General features: G+C 34.5%; 1 protein-coding gene across 1 annotated transcript in view; it reads right to left on the bottom strand.

The window, feature by feature from the left end:
• Positions 1-4,611: 4,611 nt before the first annotated feature.
• The window catches only part of LOC133174128 (uncharacterized), a 33,521-nt gene continuing 11,397 nt past the window's right edge, over positions 4,612-26,735 (bottom strand). The window contains exons 2-7 of the mRNA XM_061309174.1: positions 17,232-17,732; positions 16,818-17,012; positions 7,488-7,706; positions 6,895-7,047; positions 6,466-6,579; positions 4,612-6,137 (exon numbers count right to left, since the gene is read on the bottom strand). Of these exons, the coding sequence (XP_061165158.1) occupies positions 5,824-6,137; positions 6,466-6,579; positions 6,895-7,047; positions 7,488-7,706; positions 16,818-17,012; positions 17,232-17,732 (1,496 nt within the window). The 3' untranslated portion in view covers positions 4,612-5,823. The remainder of the gene's footprint in view (positions 6,138-6,465; positions 6,580-6,894; positions 7,048-7,487; positions 7,707-16,817; positions 17,013-17,231; positions 17,733-26,735) is intronic.

Genomic DNA, 26,735 nt, shown 5'->3' with positions numbered 1-26,735 from the left:
TGAACATCCATCCATATAGTTATTCTTGATCACAATATAATAAATGTTTTAGTCCACCGAAACCAAAGTGTCAAAATGATTTTTTATTGAACTTTTTCTGTACTTTCACATCTTATAAAGAGGTGTTATTTTAATCACACTGATAAAAAAGAGTTTGGCCACAATTTGGAGTCACCATTGTAGAGAAAAAGCATACAAACAAAATGTATTTGTGAAACACTGATTCCCCCTATGGCAGCTTATGGCGAAGGTTAAAGTTTCTCAAATGCAAGTCAAACTCAAGGTCAAGAGATCAAAAATGTTGGTACCCAAACAAAGGTCTTGTCTCGAGGAATATACCTGTGAAAAAGAAAGCGCTAGCACCAACCCTTGAAAAGTTATGGCGAAGGTTAAAGTTTTTTTAAAAAATAAATAAAACGTCAAGGTCAAATTGTGCTCAAGGGAAAGTCTTGTCACAAGTGATACAAATGTTCGTGACGTGTGAAAGCCCTAGAACCAAACGTTAAATGTTATGGCCAAGGTTAATTCTTTTTTAAAAGTAGGTCAAACTCAAAGGTCAAGGTCAATGCCAAAATTGTTGATATCCAAAGGAAGGTGTTGTCACAAGGAATACATATGTAAAGTATGAAAACCCTAACTCTTAACGGTTCAAAAATCATGGCCAAGGTTAAAGTTTTTCAAAATTAAAGTAGGTCAAACTCTAAGGTCAAGGTCAAAAGGCCAAGTTGTTGGTATCAAAAGAAAAGTCTTGTAATAAGGAATACACATGTGAAATATAAAAGCCCTAGCACCGACTGTTTAAAAGTTATGGTCAAGGTTAAATTTTTTTCAAAAGTAAGTCGAACTCCAAGGACAAGGTCAAGGGGTCAAAGTTGTTGGTATCCAAAAGAAGGTCATGTCACAAGAAATACACATGTGAAGTGTGAAAGCCCAAGCACCAACAGTTCAAAAGTTATGGCCAAGGTTAAAGTCTCATAAAATTTTGCAAAAGTAGGTCAAACTCAAAGGTAAAAAATGATGGTACTCAAAGAAAGGTCTTGTAACAAGGAATACGCATGTGAAATACAAAAGCCATAGCTTAAACCAATCAAAAGTTATAGGCAAGGTTAAAGTTTTTTGTGGACAGACAGACGGACAGACGGACAGGGTAAAAACTATATCCCTCCGAATCTTCGATTATGGGGGCATAAAAATCTTCAAGAACCGAGAGTGTGAGTGTTGTCGCATATGGATCTCTGTATTTTAATTAACAATTACGGTTTATAGAACAACATAGAGCCTCAGTTTCTGTTTCAACACCGAAAATTACAAGAGCGTGATGTTTTCCCCCCTAAAATGCATCTTTGTAAAGCTTTGGAAATCTATTATACCCACCCCAGCCATCCACCAAAGGTGCCATGATTTTATACCACATTTAAATCTTTTTATGCCCCCGTTATCGAAGATTCTGGGGCATATAGTTTTTGCTCTGTCCGTCCGCAAAAACTTTAACCTTGCTCGTAATTTTTGATTTGTTGACGCTATGGCGTTCATATTTCACAAGTGTATCCCTGATGACAAGACTTCTTTTCGTACCAACATATTTGACCTCTTGACCTTGGAGTATGGCCCACTTTTGCAAAATTTTACCAAACTTTAACCTTGGCCATTACTTTTGAACGGTTGGTACTAGGGCTTTCATACTTCACATGTGTATTCCTTGTAATAAGACCCTTCCATGGATAAAAATATTTTTGACCTTGACCTTTGAGTTCGACCCACTTTAAAAAAATAACTTTTACCTTGACCATACTCAGTAACTTTTGAATGATTGTAGCTAGTTAGGGCTTTCATATTATACATGTGTATTTCTTGTGACAAGACCAATCCTATGGTACCAACGATTTTGACCTTGACTATTGAGTTTGACCTACTTTTCAAAAACTATAACCTTGGCCGTAACTATTGAATGGTTAGTGCTAAAACTTTTATATTTCACATGTGTATTCCTTGTGATAAGACTTTCCCTTGGGCACCACTAATTTTGACTATTTGACCTTGGGAGTTTGGCCTACTTTTGAAAAAAAAAATTTGTCTTGCATTTCAGAAACTTTAACCTTATATCCTCTGGTACTAGACTGTAATAATAATAAAAGAACCTTCTTGAAAACAAAAATAATTTTTCAAAAGAAGTTTTCAATTGTATCTTAATACAGTAGATTAAAACTATATTATATATCAGCATAGTTCTGATATAAAATAATGTACATGTCATTAATAAGCACCAAGGTAAGACTGTTCCCTTAGCCAGTACAATCAAGATCCAAGGGCCATAATAAGTCTTCATTTGGCGGGTGTGACCGGTCGGCAGGGGATGCTCATTCCTCCATATGGCACCTGACCCCACCTCTGATGTTTTAGAGGTCCGTGTTTGCTCTGCTCCAAAATTTGTATTGTTAAATGGGCTTGTGAGCTTGAATACTGTTTGTTATCTCCATACAATTCATTTATACATACATGTTGTTCTCACTCAGTAAGAACAATAACTCATGAAACTGGAAAAGCCTTACAGTTGATAACATGAGAAATGAATCATGCATTTTACTCCACTTTCAGTCTCTTGGCTAATTTTCTTGTCTCTAACATTGAACCCTTTAAATTTTGAATTCATGGACAACTCACTAATTCTTATGATGAAACTTCATCCTAGGTATCTCCCCCAAAATCTATTCTTTAAAAGTGATTTCTAGCAGAAGTTTTGGAGACAGAAATGAGCTAATCAAAACAAAATCAAATGAACTATCTCATATCTATTTTATTTTACACAAGACATATTTTATTCCCTGCAAAACTGAACACTATTGTAGTAGAAGTGTTAACAATTTTAGATTCCACATTGAGAGCAAAAATGCACATATGCACATATGCTACAAATTACAAACAGTACAAGAAAAGAATTTTTTGAAGGTGGATTTCAATGACAGTCACCCAGTTAACCATAAAACCTTCCAAAAACAGCAATTAGTTCAAAAAGAACAAAGTTTATGTCTTTACCTGAGTCTATGAATATGAATCATGAGTCCATAAATAGGAAGTTTACTTAAATTTTGATTACATTTAAGTTTCAAAGAGATAGTTTTCTCATCAGACATTATATATCACACGGCTACTTTAAAAACATACTATGATATGTAAGTAAAGGCTGAAACAGACATAATTTCACAACACTAAAAAATCTAAAAACATAAATATCATCCTTTATCTGTGGCAATATTCTTATGTGTAGCAAGTAGCAACTATAAAATTAATATAAGTAATTAAATCAAAATGGCTTCCCATTTCTAGTTAAAGTCACTGTGTTAATGGCAAGAGAAAAGCATTCTGGGTCCTGGGATTAGGCTGACTTTAGGAAAATTACTGAATTTTCATGTGGATTTTGCTTTGTAATTTTTTGAGAACATTATTTTAAAACTTTCATGACAAAAAAAAAAAAGATTATTCATGAAAATAATTGTACTTTAGAATAAAAAAGCATGTGATCAGGCCCATGGATAAAATAATACTTGTGATACCAACAAATTTAAACAAGAAGAAACGAAAGATTTGCACATGTACTTGATATTAAAAAAGACCCATTTAAAATGAATACACATTCATTTGTATGTAAAAAGTACAACAATTATAAATAAACTCTGAAAAATAATCTTTCAAAATTTTTTTTATTATGATTGCTTCATCATACTTTGGTCCCTATTTACGTATGATAAATAAGTTGAAGCACACAATAATTCTACTAAAACATCTTCTTTATGTTTTATATGAATTAAGCAGCTATTCAGAATTTTTTACTAGCTGTCACAAATTAACACTCCCACCCCTTCCATCTTAAATTACACACAACAGAAAGCATGATATCAACAAGTCAGAAGCTTGTGTCATTTTCAGAGTTTTTTTTAAGAACAGTGTCCTAACACATTTTTAATAGATATCTATGTCACAGCTTATTGAACTGAACAAAATCTGTACCAAAATGAGACAAACAGGTGACTGACTAGATAGTACAATCTATGAAACTCTGACTTAGTTACTGCCAAATGTATATCCTATCCAACTGATTTATGTAAACATACATCTATATGTCATTTACAATCCACAGAAAAATTAACAATTCTTTTACATTTTTCAATATTCTACATAAAACAATATAGTGTATTAGGAAATAGAACTGATATGTTGATGTTTAAAATAAAAGAAAACCTGATATGTAATCAAAAGGAATTCTAACATTTAAATGTTCAAATGTAAACAACTGAAAAAAAAATTATATATATATATATATATATTTATGATGAGTTGCCACATATTATTGTCATTCAATGATCATTTTTGAAAAAAAAAGTTTGCACTATTTTTTTTTACTTCAATTACATCACAATGGAAATATTCTTACTTGTCCCACGGTAGTTTATGAGAAAATGAACTTTTTCTAGTTTGCAAAGAATCTTAAGGAAAAATATTTGGAAATGTATATATAAGGAAAAATATTTGGAGATATATATATATATATATATATATATATATATATATATATATATATATATATATATATATATATATATATATAAAGCCCTATTGATTTTCATTTTTGATTTTTCTTTATTTATAGATGGTTTATAAATGGAAAAAAACAATCAACAATTTCAAGAATAGCAATAATCAATTGCATCAAACAAGCACTTAAAACACAGATACCCTGTAAATTTGCTGCAATATATGAATATATCCATGGATTATAGCCATGCAAAGGTATAAAGTCCCTCATACCATGTTTAAAAATTGGGATACAAGAAATACATTTAATCATCATCATTTGAATAAGTCTCAGAATCATCACATCTTTTAACTGCTGTCACATTACATTGGGTCTTCTGATAAGAGAGATAACCCGAGATATATATAGATATATATCACTATTTCCTTTATATTACAATTTATAACATAAATAATGCTCTAGCTCATCTTTTTTCCCTGTATGGTATACAGAATTTCCTTTAATAGCATTTAACCATTTAACTTCAGTTTTCTCATAATAAATTGTTATACTTACGGAAAAGTTCCATGTTAGGAATTTTAGTTCCATGTTAGTATGTCAAGTTTTAACCCAAGAACCTTATGAATACAACTCAGATACATGTATCTAACACTAACACAGTAAATTAGTTTATTTCTATCTGATTTTAAACTAAAAATCAGATCTTTGTGAACTCACAGCAGTGTAAAGACACATTCATAAAGGCAGCAACAGTAAGCAATACTAATGACTACCGAGATCTACATTCAATTCTTATATTCTTAATATTGATATTAAATATTTCTTAAAAAGCCAAGTCCTGAAAGGCACAGTGATAACATTTATAAAATCAGGTATTAATTGACTCTACAACTATGTTTTAAGCACAAAAGTATATAAAGTGGCTATATGTTTTGTGGAAAAAGAAACTTGCAGCTTGACATTGTATTAAACTGTGCCTTTATACACTTGCCTGGGAAATACATGTACATACAAGTAATTTTTCAAAAAAAAAAATCATTGAACTAGCTTCATCACAAAGTTTATAAATATTTCCCATGAGGGAAAATAAACAAGAGTAAGCTTTCTTCCTCTATAGCCACTGAAATTCCCTAGCTTTTTAGTTCTTGCAATGTCAGATGTCCTCTAATGTAATATTATTTGAGGTCCTCTAATATGTCCTTTGAGCCAATCAGACGTCCTCTATTGTAATATTATTTGACGTCCTCTATTGTAATATTATTTGACGTCCTCTAATATGTCCTCTAAGGTAATCAGATGTCCTCTCTGAGTTGTGAGTATGGCTGTGAGCGTGATTTACTTGTCTTCACACCCTGGCCTCGGTAAAATTCCTCCTCCTCTCGGGCTGTGATGGCCACCAGCTCATCTTCAGGAACGCTGCTGAAGTTGATGCCTTCATGATCATCTTTTAGCTCTACTGTCCAGAACGGCCGTGCTACTGGGTAAATCCAGCATCGTTTATAGATGACGATACCAGTGATGACACCAATAAAGATGATGATTGCCACACAGATTCCAGCAATCACTCCAGAACTCACGGAACTTTTTTTCTCCTGCATTTTAACTTCTATATAAAAATATTAAATTTGAAAATCCTTTATTTCCTTCAGGGTAACAAACTCTAGTCTATGTTATTTATTATAGTTGTGTTGGAAATGGCAATATGCAGTCGTCTAAAGCAATCATACATCAACTTTAAATGAACAAAAACTCTTAAAAAATGCTTGACGTAATCTTACATGTTAAAATCAGACATATAAAATATTGCTTTTAACAGCTGTATCTTACAAATGTTAAACGATACTTTCAAACTTAATAACATCATATAGAGAGAAATCATTGAGAAATTTAAATTAAGAAAAAGAAAATTAAGAAATCATTTGAAATGTTCTCACCTGCTGGATTAACACACTTTGGGTGTCTATAACTCTGTGCATTACCAACATATCCATGCTCACACCTGTGACAATTGAACCCTGCTGTGTGGTTCATACAAGCAATGCATTCTCCTAAAAAACATATTAATTAATTCAACTCAGAGTAGCGTGCAATTACCTTAACCAACAGAATCAGTTCTGCTTTGAATTGATAAATGTTACTACAATAAAGGTATATAAGGTCTCATTGCACATCCATATTGCGCTAAAGTTTTAAATACTTTTTATTATTATATAATTATAAATGTAATTCAGTTCTGACATAGAGAAGATTTAACTGGTAGTAGACTTAGAAATTACAGAAAGATATGCCTTGGAGTTAAACATAACAAAAACAGTTACAAATACATCTCATTGATGACATTGAACTGTCTGGTCAGTAAAAACCTGTAAGATCTTGACAGAACAGTGCATTTCCATGGCAGTTGCATTTTGTGCACTTTGTGCTCATCTGAGGCCTATAGTAACCTGCAGCACATGCCTGGCACAGATTTCCTCCATAACCCTCCTTACAGGTGTCACAAAACAGGTACCCCTCCTCTGAAACAAAAATATATCCCTGTCACAAGCAATTCAATACCAAATCAGTAAGAGCTCAATTGTCTGTGTTCTGTTTAATATTTTTTTCCATGAACTTTGATTTATTAATTTTTTTCTCTAGATTTAAATCTACGGCCTTGCCATAAAAACTTCAATACACTGTAATTATATGAAAACAACTATTTTTACATTCATATTCAAAAATCAAGTTTAACAGTGGGATAATTTAAGACACTGTCTTTGGGACACATGAATAAGAAATTTAAACTAACATTTAAATAAATTTAAATTAACATTTAAATAACCTTAAAAGTACATCTATGCGAGCAAGAGAAAATTAAAATTATACAAAACTTTATCAATATTTAATTTTATTAATTAATAACTAATATTTGAACATCACATCTTAATCATAATGTGAAGATTTTGCTTAGGCTTACCAAAATGACAATGGCCATCTGATTTTTCTGGGACACAGGGACACTTGAAACATGGCATGTTGGGTCCCAGACGGTAATAGCCAGGTCTACAGAGGTGACAATACATTCCAGAGTAACCCTCCCTGCATTCACAGAGAGACAGAGTCAGCTGTCCGTACTGATGTATTTTACACTTGGATGTGCCATTCTTAGTTCCCATTGTATCACAGCGACAATAGTCTATACATGGAGAAAAAAAAATAAATCTATACATTAATCAATTTTTAGCTCCTCTGAGTTGAAAGCTCAAGTTAGCTTTTCTGATCACATTTTCTCTTGCATCTGTCTGTCTGTCTGTCCATCCTTCTGTCTGTAAACCTTTCATATTTTCGACTTCTTCTCCAGAAACTGGAACAATTTCAAACAGACTTGCCACAAAGCATCCTTGGGTGAAGGGGATTCAAGTTTACTTAATGAAGGGCCGGACCCTCTTTCAAGAGAAAATGCATTGTAATTAATAAGGATGGCAATTTGTAACTGGTTAACCGATTACTCGGTCGCAACAATGTTAATCGGTTAGAAAATCTGTAATCTGTTAGTCGGAAAAAATAAAACATTTGTAAATTTGAACGCAATTTTCTTAAAATTTATTTCTTAAAATAAATTTTTGCACAAACGGTGATAATTTAGCGTTTTCACACATGTATTTGGAGGTAATTATGGCTCTCTTGATTGAGATCGCATGTGTAATTGGTCAGTTTGGGAAGTGTAAATTAGTGTTTAAACAACCTGTCGGTACCCTGACTGTCCTGCGATTCCTTAATGAAATTAAATAAATCAGAGTTGAGCACTGTGATCTATCTTTTGCCTATTTTCTATTAAATCATACATAAACATGAACTTTATTCTCATAACTGACAAAACAGTGAAGAGAAGATATGTACAATATAATGAACAGAAAATATTACACCTGAAGAATGGATAACAGAGTGTAATATCAACCAAGAGAGCCAACTCTCTCAATTATAATCATGATAATATCTACCAATTTACAAATTTTGCTACGTTGATTAATATTTTTTACATTAAAAAGCATTTCAAATTTCAAAACATTTGGATTTGATTAGAAATATTTTGACAAATACATAACTCTTGAGTTCTTAATAGATACATCAGTACATTTAAATAAGTAATGAAATTCATCCCCAATTTCATTGCAGTTACATAATTTACAAATTCTATTTTCTCTAGGGATGTTAAACCATCTACCAGTCTCATTAGGTAATTTTGTATTCCCAGTTCTAAATAAACAACATTTTATGTCTATATATAGCTTTAGACAAGCATCATTGTTAATTGAGTAAAAATTCAAACTTAGTCTTGCTTATGGTGACAGGTGACAATGCAAGACATAGCCCCCCCCCCCCCCCCCCCAACGCCTATGCAAGACAAGACAACACTTTATTCTCAGAAACTGTAAAAAAAAAAGTATAGATAGGAAGAATACAGAATGAACTTGTGTGACATCTGGAAAATTATAAATGTCTAATTTCTCAGGTACGTTTCATGATTTTCTTAATTTTTTTCTTGTTTATTGAAATTGAAATAAAATATAATTATGTACAAAAGGTTTCCTGATCAAGATAAACAGAATGTTTAGAATGTTATAATGTCTAACTTCCTTTTAAGTCTTCTTGTGTATGTGAATAAAGACAAGAGGCCCAAGGGTCTTAACGGTCACCTGAGTATAATACAACAATTTAGAGGATCCATAGCTCTGAGTATAAAATGTACTGAAAGGTGAAGCTTTGTTGCCCAAAAGCAAGAAAAATACTAGGGTGATCAGGATCAACAAAATAATTAATCTAGTATTCATTGATAGTTTATGAATTAGGTTTTAATCTGTTCCCCATTTATCACTATCACTATACAGTGTATTAAAAACCTATCAGTGCTTCTGTACTATTTTGATTTCTTGTTGAAATCTCTTACATTGGTCTCTCTTGGTCTTTGATGAACATTTAATAAGACAAGTTATTTTTGTTCCATTTTTATTTATCTATTACTTACAAGTCTATCTGATCATTAAAACTATGAAAATACTTTTTGTATTATACAATAAAAATTCTTGCTTAATTCTCTTATTCTATTAACCTTTCAAGTACATTGTTTACAGTGATTAATTATCAAAAGTAAATGGCAAAGGGGAATAACTCCTCTCAGTAGAATACAAATTAATAGAGCCCTGGCCAGGACCAGAACACTTGAACAAATGGTCCAGATGTTCAAAAATCTGGTAAAAATACCCTTCCTTATTAAAACTTTTAATCTTTCTGCCTCTGATATGCCCAAGTGCAGAGAAAATTTTTAAAGAAATAATGCATTTTTACTTCAGATTCACTATATTATCAATAGAGCCCCCCCCCCCCCTCCTCTGCACCAAGAAACACTAGAGTCTCTCACCCTGGGACCAGAAGTTTTGCTCATCATAAGTAATCACTTTGTTTATCTGCTTAACACTAAGGAGCAGACAGGATTATTTAATAGAATTAATGCATTTTCACTATATTATCAAGAGCCCCACCCTTGCACCAGCACATCTGACCCGGGTCATGCAATTCACTACTCTGGAAGAAGCACTCTTGCTCATCATAACTATATACTTAGCTTCTTTGCTTTTTAACCAGAAGCAGAAAAGAATATTTTCAAAGAAATTGTGCTTTTTCACTATATAATCAATAGAGCCCCCCCCCCCAACCTTTTCACTAGAACCCTTGACCCTTTGGGCCATGAAATTCAAAATTTTGGAAGAGGCATCCTTGTGTATCATAACAATGTATTTAGTTTGTTTAAATAGTACCCAGGGGCAGAGAAGAAGATTTTCAAAGAAAAAATTCACCTTCACTATAGGATCTATAACAGCCCCACCCTAGAACCAGAACCCCTGTCCCTGGGGCCATGAATTTCACAATTTTGGAAGAGGCATCATTGCTTATCATAACAATGTACTTAATAGTTTGTTTCAAAAATACCCAGGAGCAGAGAAGAAGATTTTTAAAGCATTAATGCATTTTCACTATATAATAAATAGAGCCAGGCCCTAACATCAGAACCCCTGATCCAAGGGTCATGAAAATCACTATTTTGGAAGAGTCACCCTTCCTATATCATAACTATGTATTTAATTAGTTTCAATTATACCCAAGAGAAGAGAAGAAGATTTTCAAAGAAATAATGCACTTTCACTATATGATCTATATAGCCCCACCCTAGCACCAGAACCCCTGACCCTGGGGCCATGAATTTCACAATTTTGGTAGAGTCACTCTTGCTTATCATAACTATGTATTCAATTTGTTTCAATAATACCCAGGAGTAGAGAAGAAGATTTTCAAAGAAATAATGCACTTTCACTATATGATCTATATAGCACCCCCCCCCCCCTCCCCCTAGCACCAGAACCCCTGACCCTGGGGCTATGAATTTCACAATTTTGGTAGAGTCACTCTTGCTTATCATAACTATGTATTTAATTTGTTTCAGTAATACCCAAGAGTAGAGAAGAAGATTTCAAAGAAATAATGCACTTTCACTATATGATCTATATAACCCCACCCTAGCACCAGAACACCTGACCCTGGGGCCATGAATTTCACAATTTTGGTAGAGTCACCCTTGCTTATCATAACTATGTATTCAATTTGTTCCAATAATACCCAGGAGTAGAGAAGAAGATTTTCAAAGAAATAATGCACTTTCACTATATGATCTACATGTATATAGCACCCCCCCTCCCCCTAGCACCAGAACCCCTGACCCTGGGGCTATGAATTTCACAATTTTGGTAGAGTCACTCTTGCTTATCATAACTATGTATTTAATTTGTTTCAGTAATACCCAAGAGTAGAGAAGAAGATTTTCAAAGAAATAATGCACATTCACTATATGATCTATATAACTCCACCCTAGCACCAGAACCCCTGACCCCGGGGCCATGAATTTCACAATTTTGGTAGAGTCACCCTTGCTTATCATAACTATGTATTCAATTTGTTCCAATAATACCCAAGAGTAGAGAAGAAGATTTTCAAAGAAATAATGCACTTTCACTATATGATCTATATAGTGCCCCCCCCCCCTCCCCCTAGCACCAGAACCCCTGACCCTGGGGCTATGAATTTCACAATTTTGGTAGAGTCACTCTTGCTTAACATAACTATGTATTTAATTTGTTTCAATAATACCCAGGAGTAGAGAAGAAGATTTTCAAAGAAATAATGCACTTTCACTATATGATCTATATAGCCCCACCCTAGCACCAGAACCCCTGACCCTGGGGCTATGAATTTCACAATTTTGGTAGAGGGCTCAATGCTTATTACAATCATGCCAACAGTTTGACTGCTTGATGTCCAGGAGTAAAGAAGAAGATTTTTAAAGATTGCATTAATTTTGGTGGTTTTAGCCCCACCCCTCAGGCCCCAGGGGGGCAGGGACCATGATATTCAAAAATTTTGTTCCCCTTCACACATAGATGCCATATGCTAAAATTGGTTGAAATTGGTTCAGTGGTTTCAGAGAAGAAGCTGAAAATGTTCAAATGTTAACACACGACGCACGACGGACGAAAACAGATAGCAATAGGTCACCTGAGTGACTCAGGTGACCTAAAAAAAAATGTCAAGAAAATCTGTATTTTGATATGCTTAACCGGTCGGAACTTCTTGTGGTTAACCGATTAGCAATTCTGTATTCGATTGCCATCCCTAGTGATTAACAAGAGGCCCATGGGCCACATCGCTCACCTGAGCACATTGGCTAGGAAAAAAAAAGCAAAAATCAGTTAAGTATTGAAAAGTTAACGGGGGGGGGGGGGGGGGGGGGGGGGGGTGGGGGGGGGGTGGGGGGGTGGGGGGGGGGGTTGAATTTTAAACTACCTGATGATGCTTTCATATCAATATAACAAATGGCATTGCTGTTCTTGAGCAGAAGATTTTTTCCCATATATTCATTTGTAAAAATTTGATCCCCCATTGGCCCCACCCTACCCCCGGGGTCCCTCATTTGAACAAATTTCATTCCACAGTACCCAAGGATGCCTCCATATCAATTTTACTAATCATGGCTTTTCTGTTCTTGAGGAAAAGATTTTTTCCTGTATATTTCTATGTAAAACTTTCATCCCCTATTGTGGCCCCACCCTACCCCCGGGGGTCATGATTTGAACAAATTTGAATCTACACTACCAGAGGATGCTTCCATATAAATATGATCAATCATGGCTTTGCTGTTCTTAAGAAGAAGATTTTTAAAGATATTTTTCTATATATTTCTATGTAAAAATTTGATCCCCCATTGTGGCCCCACCCTATCCCCGGGGGTCATGATTTGAACAAACTTGAATCTACACTACCTGAGGATGCTTCCATATAAATATGACCAATCATGGCTTTGCTGTTCTTAAGAAGAAGATTTTTTAAAATATTTTCCTATATATTTCTATTTAAAACTTTGATCCCCCATTGTGGCCGCACCCTACCCCCGGGGGTCATGATTCGAACAAATTTGAATCTGCACTACCTGAGGATGCTTCCACATAAATATGACCGATCACGGCTTTGTTGTTCTTAAGAAGAAGATTTTTTAAAATATTTTCCTATATATTTCTATGTAAAACTTTGATCCCCCATTGTGGCCCCACCCTACCCTCGGGGGTCATGATTTGAACAAATTTCATTCTACACTACCCAAGGATGCCTCCATATCAAATTTACTAATGCAGGCTTTTCTGTTCCTGAGAAAAAGATTTTTTCCTGTATATTTCTATGTAAAAGTTTGATCCCCCATTGTGGCCCCACCCTATCCCCAGGGGTCATGATTTGAACAAACTTGAATCTACACTACCTGAGGATGCTTCCATATAAATATGACCAATCATGGCTTTGCTGTTCTTAAGAAGAAGATTTTTAAAGATATTTTCCTATATATTTCTATGTAAAACTTTGATCCCCCATTGTGGCCCCACCCTACCCCCGGGGGTCATGATTTGAACAAACTTGAATCTACACTACCTGAGGATGCTTCCATATAATTATGAGCAATCATGGCTTTGCTGTTCTTAAGAAGAAGATTTTTAAAGATATTTTCCTATATATTTCTATGTAAAACTTTGATCCCCCATTGTGGCCCCTCCCTACCCCCGGGGGTCATGATTTGAACAAACTTGAATCTACACTACCTGAGGATGTTTCCACAAAAGTTTCATCTTTCCTGGCCCAGTGGTTCTTGAGAAGAAGATTTTTAAATGATGCCATTATTTTTTCACTAATTCCTAATTATCTCCCCTTGAAAGAGGGCGTGGCCCTTCATTTGAACAAACTTGAATCCCCTTCACCCAAGGATACTTTGTGGCAAGTTTGGTTGAATTTGGCCCAGTGGTTCTTGAGAAGAAGTCGAAAATGTGAAAAGTTTACAGACGGACAGACGGACGACGGACAAAAAGTGATCAGAAAAGCTCACTTGAGCCTTCGGCTCAGGTGAGCTAAAAATTAGTGAAAATTTTGTTGCATCTTTCAAAAATCTTCTTCTCAAGAACCACTGGGCAAGAAAAGTTGAAACTTATGTAAAACATTCACGAAATAGTGTAAATTCAAGTTTTTCAAATCATGACCCTAAGGGGACGGTATGGCCACAGTGGGGGGTCAAAAGTTTACACAGAAATATGTAGAAAAAAAAATCTTTAACAATCTTGTCAAGAACAGCAAAGCCATAATTAGTCATATTGATATGGAAGCATTGTCAAGTAGTATAGATTCAAGTTTAATCAAACCATGACCCCTAAGGATAGGATGGGGCCAGATCTTAAACATGGGTAATCAATGATTACGAAGCTCACCTCGACGAATGTTATCTTTAAGTGAGGCAAATTTCACATATTTTTTTTTATTTAGTGTACATCCCAAGATCAATGTCCATGCAAGTTTGGTTTAAGTATGACTTATAGTTACTTGGAAATAGACCTGTTCAAATAACGTTTATCCTGTTTACTAATCAAGAAAATTTTGGTCAGTTCCAACATCCAATGTAAGTCTGGAAGTTTTCATCCTTGGATGCACCATCTATGCAAGTTTAATCATAACAGGCCATAATGTTATATAGCTACTCCAAAAAAATTATTCTGGTCACTCATCTGGAAAATGTAGGTCAGATTCAGAATCCAAAGCAAGTCTGGAAGTGACCATCCCTAGCTACATCATCCATGCTAATTTAGTTCAAATATGGCTAAAATTCACTCATGTGGAAAATCTAGGTTGAATACAGCATCCGAAGCAAGTGTGGTAGTGTCCATCCCTAGATGCATCATCCATGCAAGTTTGTACAAGGTAGAGCTTATAGTTACTTGGGAATGGACCTGCTCCAAAAACTTGGTCACTCATCTGGAAAATCTAGGTCAGATCCAGCATCTGAAGCAAGTGTGGTAGTGCCCATCCCTAGATCCATCATCCATGCAAGTTTGGTCCAGGTAGGGCTTATAGTTACTTGGGAATGGACCTGCTCCAAAAACTTTAACCTCTAGTCACTCATCTGGAAAATCTAGGTTGAATCCAGCATCCGAAGCAAGTGTGGTAGTGTCCATCCCTAGATGTATCATCCATGTCAAGTTTGTTCAAGGTAGAGCTTATAATTACTTGGGAATGGACCTGCTCCAAAAACTTTAACATGGTCACTCATCTGGAAAATCTAGGTCAGATCCAGCATCTGAAGCAAGTGTTGTAGTGCCCATCCCTAGATCCATCATCCATGCAAGTTTGGTCCAGGTAGGGCTTATAGTAACTTGGGAATGGATCTGCTCCAAAAACTTTAACCTCTGGTCACTCATCTGGAAAATCTTGGTCAAATCCAGCATCTGAAGCAAGTGTGGTAGTGTCCATCCCTAGATGTATCATCCATGCAAGTTTGGTCCAGGTAGGGCTAATAGTTACTTGGGTATGGACCTGCTCCAAAAACTTTAACCTGGTCACTCATCTGGAAAATCTAGGTCAGATCCATCATCCGAAGCAAGTGTGGTAGTGTCCATCCCTAGATGCATCATCCATGCAAGTTTGGTCAAGGTAGGGTTTATAGTTACTTGGGAATGGACCTGCTCCAAAAACTTTAACCTGGTCACTCAACTGGAAAATCTAGGTCAGATCCAGCATCTGAAGCAAGTGTGGTAGTGTCCATACCTAGATGCATCATCCATGCAGGTTTGGTCCAGGTAGGGCTAATAGTTACTTGGGTATGGACCTGCTCCAAAAACTTTAACCTGGTCACTCATCTGGAAAATCTAGGTCAGATCCATCATCCGAAGCAAGTGTGGTAGTGTCCATACCTAGATGCATCATCCATGCAGGTTTGGTCAAAGTAGGCTTTATAGTTACTTGGGAATGGACCTGCTCCAAAAACTTTAACCTGGTCACTCAACTGGAAAATCTAGGTCATATCCAGCATCCGAAGCAAGTGTGGTAGTGTCCATCCCTTGATGCATCATCCATGCAAGTTTGGATCAGGTAGAGCTTATAGTTACTTGGGAATGGACTTGCTCCTAAAACTTTACCCGTGATGCCGATGCTAACGCCGACGGTATAGCACAAGCTCATCCCGACTTAGTCAAGGTGAGCTAAAAATCTTCTCAAGGACAGCAAAGCCATGATTAGAAATATGAATATAGAAGCATCCAAAGATAATTTAGATTTAAGTTTATTCAAATCAATGACACTTGAAGTTTGCAGTATTTGGGGGGGGGAGGGTTGTGCTCCCACCCCCTCCCCTCCCATGAAATAGAATTTTGGAGTTTGGAAAATGTTTACCTTTTTTCTGTTAATTTTTTATTTTTTGCTTGTCAAAGATTTCTCATCGATAGGGTGTCAATTTTTTTTTCTGGCCAGCCTCCCCACTCTCAAAAATGATACTATGTGCCTGGTAGGGTGGGACTACAACAGGGGATCAAAGTTTTACATAGGAATAGATATAAGGCAAAATATCTCATGAAGAAAGGCAGAGCCACATTGACTCAAGTGAGCATTGAGGCCCCTAGGCCTTTTGTTTTTCAAATCAAAATTTTGGTAAAAATAATGTGTAGCCATTACACTTTTTCTGGTATAATTATTTGTGGAGAATTATGGTCTTAGTCTTTTAGCTTTACCAATAACTATGGAGTTTGAAAGATGGAATAGAATTGAACACTATCTCAAAGGATTTCTTTTAAAAAAGAAAAAAAAAGGGAAAAGAATTCCTTAATTTTTATGAATGTGAAGAATTTTTCTTACATTATTTTTTCTATTAAGGTTGTTATGTGTGCTGACAACATACCATATATATTCCTGTAATCCTCCTCATGTATCAGGGAATAGTTTCTGTTTGTTTTTATGAAGAGATCCTCACTTTTGAGGGAAGTGAAGGAGTAATACATGACCTGGACATTGATTCTGTAGTCTGTCTCAGCTTTCAGGCCTTTGATGTGGTATGCTAGTTTATCTGGCTTCACGCTGTAATTCTGTGCCTCACCTTGTTATAAACACAAATCAGTATTTAAAAAAGAATACTAAAAATTAAACACAGGTTACACATCAATATTGTATTAAACTGAGCACTTACTTGTAAACACTTAACACTACATACATGTATATTTTACATATATATCAATAACAATGTGAAGCTTATATAAATGTATACCAAGAATGAAAAAATATCAAATATGGTTACAATAGATACACATTTCCTCACCAATTTCTGTTCCATTATCCATTTCTTGCCAGAAAATGGTATACCATAATATTCCTGCATGCTCCTTTGGTACAGTAGTTTTCTGAAACCAGTCTGGAATATTTGAGATATTTTTGCTCTTCAGATATTGCTTGTATTTTTCCACCTGTTCACTTGTTAAGTTTGCTTGATCAATATGGTCCTCTATTGACTGATTGGTCTTCTGTATTTTCTGTGAGTTTTTTAATTCTCTTTGATGGCTTTTAGCAGAAATGCCAGAAATAGAAAATAATCTAAAAATCCAGTCTTGATCCCTTTCTGTTTCACTTCCTTTTTCAATCCATGAACCTGAATCGGAGAAGTGAATGTGGTCTTTGTTGCGGATCTTGTACACCTGGGCCTTTGTAAGGTTTCCGGGCTGGTGAGTGTGGTAATTCTGTGGAGGGTTCCAATAGAAATACACATCCCCATCTCCAATGTAAAAAGTGCTTAAATTGCTAGGAGGATGAAGAACTACATGACCTGAAAAATTATGTTATTAATGTATTAAGCATAAATTGTTTAATTCATAATAAGGGGTGGAAAAAAGGGAAAAAAAATGAAAATGATTATCATAGAAAGTTTACAATTTATTAATATTTTAGAGATTTGATATATAATATATATGCAACATTTTGAGACCAAAATAAGCCAAAAAATATATAACAATCCATGCATCCAATTTTGTGTTTGTACATATAGTATGTGTCCTGAAAGGGATAAAAGAAAGCACATTTTAGTAAATGAATGCTCTGCATCAATTTGAAAACATCAGTGAATAAAGTGCCCCGCCACAGCATGATACGCCCGTCAAATATTGTTCAATTATCACAAACAGTTCAGAGTGCAAGAAAATCAAGTCAACCTTGATACAAGGATTTCCAAGATTTTTCCATTCCTTATAATATTTGTTATTACATTTCCTATGGTGTAGGCATGAATTATAACAAATATAACATTATCGATCCTCAACTGGTTGTGTTAGAGCTTGACAAATACCCATCTGCAGCCCCCCCCCCCCCCCCCCCCACACACACACACACACAGTGACAGTGACACATACACAATCTTTCATATTTGTGAGACATGATGCTCTGAAATTTGTTCGTCAATATTTTCAAAAAATAAAATAAAAATATCAATTAAACAATATCAATTTAGTCTTAACTTAATCTATACCAAATTAATTTTAAAATAAAAGACTGGCCATCAAATGACATATGCTATAAACTGACCAGCAGTTCTTCTAATTCCCAAAGGATACAGATGATTTATTGCCATTCAAGGGGCCCCGAGAGGCATAAAACAATGAGACATGTTAAATTAACCATGGTAGTAAACAGATTCGTATAAAGGTATCACACTGGTAATTGAACAATCAAAATGAACTTAGTCAATTGTAGTTCCATACATAATAAAGAAATATTTTTTTTATTGTGAGAATTTTTTTAATTTCCCTTATTCTATTTTTACATTTTTGGTATCTGTGCTTAGGATATTTTATGTACTTTGTTGCCTGACGCCACGTGCGTCAGGCATTATAAGGATTAATATTTCAGGGATCCGAAACTAAGCGATCATTCTTAATGAACTAGATTTTCTGCAAGCTGATTTACTTCGGAATTTGTTACCTGCATTTAAACAAATACAGTTTGCAGAAGAGAGAATCATATAACTGATGCAAAATAATGATGTGTTTAATTCCTTCAATTTTTTTGCATGCACATATTTATTCTTTGCGATTCTTTGTACGAACATGTCCGTGTAACACTTTTTCTGCGTTTCTAAACTACTGGATCAGTCCATTTGCCTTCTACAAAAGGGGTGACACAATCATTTCGCGCCAAGTGTCACATGTAAATTATGTTCGCGCCTTTTTCTTGGGTTGTTCTATTGAATGGGTGTGATAACTTCTATGGAAATAAAGTTTATTCTTTTAACATGATTCTTAAGCTCCAGATTTTTTATTAACAGTAAATTTTATCTCATTTTTTTAAGAGAACACATTGTATATGGACAAGCAACACTAAAGCAATGAATTTGCTGAATTCTTACTATTTATTCCATAAGTGGACTAGTCTAATCATAAACAAACTCCCTCCACCCAGTAAATGGGACATCCTTTCTTGATTCTGTTTTCCACCTAGCCTTTCTTTCAACATTACATTTATTAATAATGTACGTTACAAAGTAAGGGTTTTTTAAAAAAGCTTAGAAAGTCAGCGAGTAGCATAATTATTATTTCATGCTTTGTGAGGAACAAGGGTTTCGTTTTAATACAGTGACAACAAGAGTGTAGGTTAGCACCCGTAGCGGAATGGGCTTCACTCCCGTAAGGTTCTAAGTAAAGAATCGGCAAAATAAAGAAGACATCAAGATCTGTACTGGTTTTCATTTCATAAAAAAGCACATTATTTTAATTATGAGAAAGGTCCTGAAATCGATTGAAAAGAAAAACTAACAATTTCAAAACTGTATATAAAGATGTATTTTAAGCTCATTTATTATACATGTATATAGTAAGACCATCATCGCGTGAGTTTTGTACGGGGGGGGGGGGGGGGGAGGGGGGGGGGTGTTATTAGTATCTTGTTTTGCGCTAGCTATAAAGTGTACAGGTTATTATGTTCCCCAAACGAAGTTTGGGAACATATTGTTTTTACTCTGTTTCTTATTATTATTATTATTAAGGTCTTCCGTTTTCACGGAAGACCTTATAGTGATTCTACTGTTTCTTATTAAGGTCTTCCGTTTCAGATGGAAGACCTTATAGTGATTCTACTGTTTATTATTATTATTATTTTTTTCCCGTTTTTTGTCCAAGCGATTTCTCAGAGATGGCTCGATGGATTTTCTTGAAACTTTCAGGGATTATGACAAATAAAATAAACTAAAAACATTTTTAATGATTTTGCAAAATTCACTTCCTGTCGTCAGATATGTCCAATTTCCGTTTTTTCAAAAGAGATCATGTCCGGATGATATCTCAGAAACGGTAAAAGATTAAGACCTCAAACTTTCAGGGATTATAGATCATGACAAGTACGTTTGCAGAATATGTTTAAATCCGTCAGCCGTCACTTCCGGTCGTCATAGGAGGAGATCAAAGAAATCGAAAATTTCAACTTTTCTTATTTTAATTAAATCTTGCATCGCATTATTGCATCTGTTTTACAGTTTTGAAATATGTTAGTCCCACCGGAAACAGAAACGTCAACTTCCGGTTATAAGAGAAAAACTACATAATTTGAGTATTTTACTTTCCAATAAATATCGCTTATAGATGAAGTATTTGAAATGATTTTTAGATAAGTTATTCAGACTGCAAATGTCTAGAGTAACATTGAATATCTTGGTAAAATTCACTTCCGGTCGCATGTTTTACTGTCAGCAATATAAGAACTTGTCAAAGTGAGATCTCAGAAACGGTAAAAGATTAAGACACCAAACTTATATGAGTAATAGAACTTAATGAGTAGGCAAAACTCTTTGGGTTAATAGCGTCAGTCGTCACTTCCGGTCGTTACAGGAAGTGATCAAAGAAATCGAAAATTTAAACTTTTCAATTTTGAAATAAAACTTGCATCATATAATTGAATCTCTTTCACAGTTTCTATATGTGTTGGTCTCACTGGAAACAAAAAATGACACTTTCCGGTTATAAGAGAGAAACTATGTTATTGGGATTTTTAACATTCCCAAAAATATCACTTATTGATAAAGTTTTTGAAATGATTTTTACATATGTTATTGAGACTGCAATTGTCTAGTGTGAAGTCAACCATCTTAGGAAAATGCACTTCCGGTCGCGTGTTTTTCTGTCCTCAAGTTGAGATTTTGTTCACCTAAATGCTCAAAAACACTACATGACTGAAGTCAAAAATTTTCAGAACTTATAGTTACCAGTTTATCTACATCATGTAAAAATCGTACGTTGTCGTCACTTCCGGTCGTGACAGGAAGCGATGCAAAAAAGTGAATTTTTAAAGTTTTTTTCTTTTTGCAGAAATGTTTGACTAATGCAGATGTTAGATAGACCATGACCATGCAAATAATTTTATACATTTATATGTTTGGAGCACTTTCTTTCATGACGAAGTACATAAAGAAAACAGAAAAGTAATTCCGTTTGTTTTTATCTGTATCTACATATCTTTGGAAGCCTTGAGATAACTTTTGTTATTATTTAGAGTAATCTTATTGAGATGATTGTGAGTTTTTTTTTCAAAGAAGTCAAGAAAACGGAAGACCTGTTATTGCCTAGGCAATAAGTATCTAGTTAAGGTCTTCCGTTTTCACGGAAGACCTTATAGTGATTCTACTGTTTCTTATTATTATTATTATTCTTATTATTATTATTATTTTTTTGACCAAATTTTGTGCAGGCGTTTTCTCGAAAACTATTCATTGGTTCTCCGTGAAACTTTCAGAAAAAATTGGTCATTGTATGAACTTGTTTCATCACAAGAAAAATTTGGAAAATTCCATTTTGGTTCCAAGTTACGGGCAATTTCCTGATTTTAAAATGAGATTTTGTCGCCCCTTTTTTTCAAGAATGGCTAAAGATATGAACTGGAGACTTATTGGAGAGCATAGAACGTGACTTCTAAATTTGCAGAATCGTATTTTCGTTCGTCGTCGGCACTTCCGGTCGTTTACGGAAGTGATCAAAGATATCGTAAAATTTCAACTTTCTTTTTTTAAATCAATACTTACATCACATTATTGCACCTCTCCTGTAGTTTCGAAATATGTTGGTCCCACCGGAAACAAAAACGTCAACTTCCGGTTATAAGAGAAAAACTACATAATTTGAGTATTTTTCTTTCCCATTAATTTCCTTTGTAGATAAAGTATTTGAAATGAATTTTAAATATGTTATTTAGACTGCAAATATCTAGAGTAATGTCAAATATCTTTGAAAAATTCACTTCCGGTCGCGTGATTTCCTGTCCTCAAAATGAAAAGTTGTCTGAGCAAGATCTCAGAAACGGTGAGAGATTAAGACACCAAACTTATATGAGCAACAGAGCTTAAGATATAGGCAAAAACATTTGGGTTCAAAGCATCAGCCGTCACTTCCGGCCCTCACAGGAAGTGATCAAAGAAATCGAAAATTTTAACTTTTTTTTTTTTAATTAAAAATTGCATCACTTTATTGCATCTTTTTCGCAGATTCGAAAGATGTTGGTCCCACCGGAAACAAAAACGACAACTTCCGGTTATAAGAGAAGAACTACATAATTTGAGTATTTTACTTTTCCATCAATATTTTTTTTTCTAGATAAAGTATTTGAAATGAATTTTAAATATGTCATTCAGACTGCAAATGTCTAGAGTAACCTCAAATATCTTTCAAAAATTCACTTCCGCTCGCGTGTTTTCCTGTCCTCAAAATGAGTTGTCTGAGCGAGATCTCAAAAACAGGTGAAAGATTAAAACACCAAACTTTTATGAGTGATAGACCTTGAGGAGTAAGCGAAACCATTTGGGTTAAACGCGTCAGTCGTCACTTCCGCTTGTCACGGGAAGTGTTCAAAGAAATCAAAATTTTATCTTTTCTTTTTTAAATCAAAACTTGCATCACATTATTTCATCTCTTTCGCTGTTTTGAAATATGTTAGATTCCACCGGAAACAAAAACGTCAACTTCCGGTTTTATGAGATAAACTACGTTATTTTTATATTTAACTTTCTCATAAATATTGATTATCGATAAAGTACTTGAAATGATTTGATATACATTGTAAATACTGCAGATATCCAGAGAAAAGTCAGAGACTTTTTTAAATTCACTTCCGGTCGCGTGTTTTGCTGTCCTCAAAATTAGAATTTGTTCTCACAATATTGCTCGGCAACAGTAAACAACTGAAGTCTAAAACTTTCAGGACTGATAGTCAGTCATCAGTTTATTTGAATCGTGAGAAAATCTTGTATCGCTGTTTCTTCCGGTTGTGACGGGAAGTGGTGCAAAAAAGTGACTGGTGAATGGTTAGCACGTTGGATTTTCACGCTGACGACCAGGGTTAATTCTCTAGAGTGTCTGAATTTCTTTTATCACTTTTTCAGCTTGAATTTTCGTTTTTATTTTCAGAATCTAACGGAAGACCTCTCATTGCTCGCAATGAGTTTCTAGTTATTATTATTATTCTTATTATTATTATTATTTTTTTGACCAAATTTTGTGCAGGCGTTTTCTCGAAAACTATTCATTGGTTCTCCGTGAAACTTTCAGAAAAAATTGGTCATTGTATGAACTTGTTTCATCACAAGAAAAATTTGGAAAATTCCATTTTGGTTCCAAGTTACGGGCAATTTCCTGATTTTAAAATGAGATTTTGTCGCCCCTTTTTTTCAAGAATGGCTAAAGATATGAACTGGAGACTTATTGGAGAGCATAGAACGTGACTTCTAAATTTGCAGAATCGTATTTTCGTTCGTCGTCGGCACTTCCGGTCGTTTACGGAAGTGATCAAAGATATCGTAAAATTTCAACTTTCTTTTTTTAAATCAATACTTACATCACATTATTGCACCTCTCCTGTAGTTTCGAAATATGTTGGTCCCACCGGAAACAAAAACGTCAACTTCCGGTTATAAGAGAAAAACTACATAATTTGAGTATTTTTCTTTCCCATTAATTTCCTTTGTAGATAAAGTATTTGAAATGAATTTTAAATATGTTATTTAGACTGCAAATATCTAGAGTAATGTCAAATATCTTTGAAAAATTCACTTCCGGTCGCGTGATTTCCTGTCCTCAAAATGAAAAGTTGTCTGAGCAAGATCTCAGAAACGGTGAGAGATTAAGACACCAAACTTATATGAGCAACAGAGCTTAAGATATAGGCAAAAACATTTGGGTTCAAAGCATCAGCCGTCACTTCCGGCCCTCACAGGAAGTGATCAAAGAAATCGAAAATTTTAACTTTTTTTTTTTTAATTAAAAATTGCATCACTTTATTGCATCTTTTTCGCAGATTCGAAAGATGTTGGTCCCACCGGAAACAAAAACGACAACTTCCGGTTATAAGAGAAGAACTACATAATTTGAGTATTTTACTTTTCCATCAATATTTTTTTTTCTAGATAAAGTATTTGAAATGAATTTTAAATATGTCATTCAGACTGCAAATGTCTAGAGTAACCTCAAATATCTTTCAAAAATTCACTTCCGCTCGCGTGTTTTCCTGTCCTCAAAATGAGTTGTCTGAGCGAGATCTCAAAAACAGGTGAAAGATTAAAACACCAAACTTTTATGAGTGATAGACCTTGAGGAGTAAGCGAAACCATTTGGGTTAAACGCGTCAGTCGTCACTTCCGCTTGTCACGGGAAGTGTTCAAAGAAATCAAAATTTTATCTTTTCTTTTTTAAATCAAAACTTGCATCACATTATTTCATCTCTTTCGCTGTTTTGAAATATGTTAGATTCCACCGGAAACAAAAACGTCAACTTCCGGTTTTATGAGATAAACTACGTTATTTTTATATTTAACTTTCTCATAAATATTGATTATCGATAAAGTACTTGAAATGATTTGATATACATTGTAAATACTGCAGATATCCAGAGAAAAGTCAGAGACTTTTTTAAATTCACTTCCGGTCGCGTGTTTTGCTGTCCTCAAAATTAGAATTTGTTCTCACAATATTGCTCGGCAACAGTAAACAACTGAAGTCTAAAACTTTCAGGACTGATAGTCAGTCATCAGTTTATTTGAATCGTGAGAAAATCTTGTATCGCTGTTTCTTCCGGTTGTGACGGGAAGTGGTGCAAAAAAGTGACTGGTGAATGGTTAGCATGTTGGATTTTCACGCTGACGACCAGGGTTAATTCTCTAGAGTGTCTGAATTTCTTTTATCACTTTTTCAGCTTGAATTTTCGTTTTTATTTTCAGAATCTAACGGAAGACCTCTCATTGCTCGCAATGAGTTTCTAGTTATTATTATTATTATTATTATTTTTTTGACCAAATTTGGTGCAGGCGTTTTCTCGAAAACTATTCAGTGGTTTTACGTGAAACTTTCAGGAAAAATTAGTCATTGTATGAAGTTTGTTCATCACAAGGAAAATTTGGAAAATTCCATTCTGGTTCAAAGTTACGGGCAATTTCCTGATTTTTAAATGGAATGTTGTCCGCGAATGTTCTCAAGAACGGTTAAAGATATGAACTGGAGACTTATTGGAGAGCATAGAACGTGACATTTTAATTTGTGGAATCGCCTTTTCGTTCGTCGTCGGCACTTCCGGTCGTGTACGGAAGTGATCAAAGAAATCGTAAAATTTCAACTTTCCTTTTTTGAATTAAATCCTATATCACATTATTGCATCTTTTGTGTAGTTTCGAAATATGTTGGTCCCACCAGAAACAAAAACGTCAACTTCCGGCTATAAGAGAAAAACTACATAATTTAAGTATTTTTCTTTCCCATTAATATCTTTTGTAGATAAAGTATTTGAAATGAATTTTTAATATGTTATTCAGACAGCAAATATCTAGAGTAACCTCAAATATCTTTCAAAAATTCACTTCCGGTCGCGTGTTTTTCCGTCCTCAAAATGAGAAGTTGTGTGTGCAAGATCTCGGAAACGGTGAGAGATTAAGACACCAGACTTATATGAGCAACAGATCTTAAGATGTAGCCAAAACCACTTGGGTTCAGAGCGTCAGCCGTCACTTCCGGTCGTCACGGGAGGTGATCAAAGAAATCAAAAATTTCAACTTTTCTTTTTTATTTAAGAATTGCATCACTTTATTGCATCTTTTTCGCAGATTCGAAAGATATTGGTCCCACTGGAAACAAAAACGACAACTTCCGGTTATAGGAGAAAAACTACAAAATTTGCGTATTTTACTTTCCTATAAATATTCTTTATACATAATGTATTTGTTATGAATTTTAAATATGTTTTTCAGAATGCAAAGGTCTAGAATAACCTCAAATATCTTTCAAACATTCACTTCCGGTCGCGTGTTTTTTTGTCCTCAAAATGAGAATATTGTCTGAGCGAGATCTCAAAAACAGGTAAAAGATTAAAACACCAGACTTATATGAGCAGCAGACTTTGAGGAGTAGGCAAAACCATTTTGGTTAAACGCGTCAGTCGTAACTTCCGGTCGTCAAAGGAAGTGATCAAAGAAATCAAAAATTTTAACTTTTTTTTTTTTAAAATTGAAGTTAGCATCACTTTATTGCATCTCTTTCGCTGTATTGAAATATGTTAGTTTCCACCGGAAACAAAAACGTCAACTTCCGGTTTTAGATGATAAACTACGTTATTTCGATATTTAACTTTCTCATAAATATTGCTTAACGATAAAGTACTTGAAATGTTTTTATGCATTTTGTAGATACTGCAAATGTATAGAGAAACGTCAGAGATTTTTTTTTTTATAAAATTCACTTCCGGTCGCGTGTTTACCTGTCCTCAGAATTAGAATTTGTTCTCACAATATTGCTCGGCAACAGTAAACGACTGAAGT

This window comes from Saccostrea echinata, unplaced genomic scaffold, assembly GCF_033153115.1.
Source record: "Saccostrea echinata isolate AGI-Se365-2 ecotype Australia unplaced genomic scaffold, CSIRO_AGI_Sech_v1 ptg000057l, whole genome shotgun sequence".
NCBI classification, from domain to species: Eukaryota; Metazoa; Mollusca; class Bivalvia; order Ostreida; family Ostreidae; genus Saccostrea; species Saccostrea echinata.
Note: the sequence above shows the minus strand (reverse complement) of the source record. Positions and strands in the feature narration are given on the sequence as shown.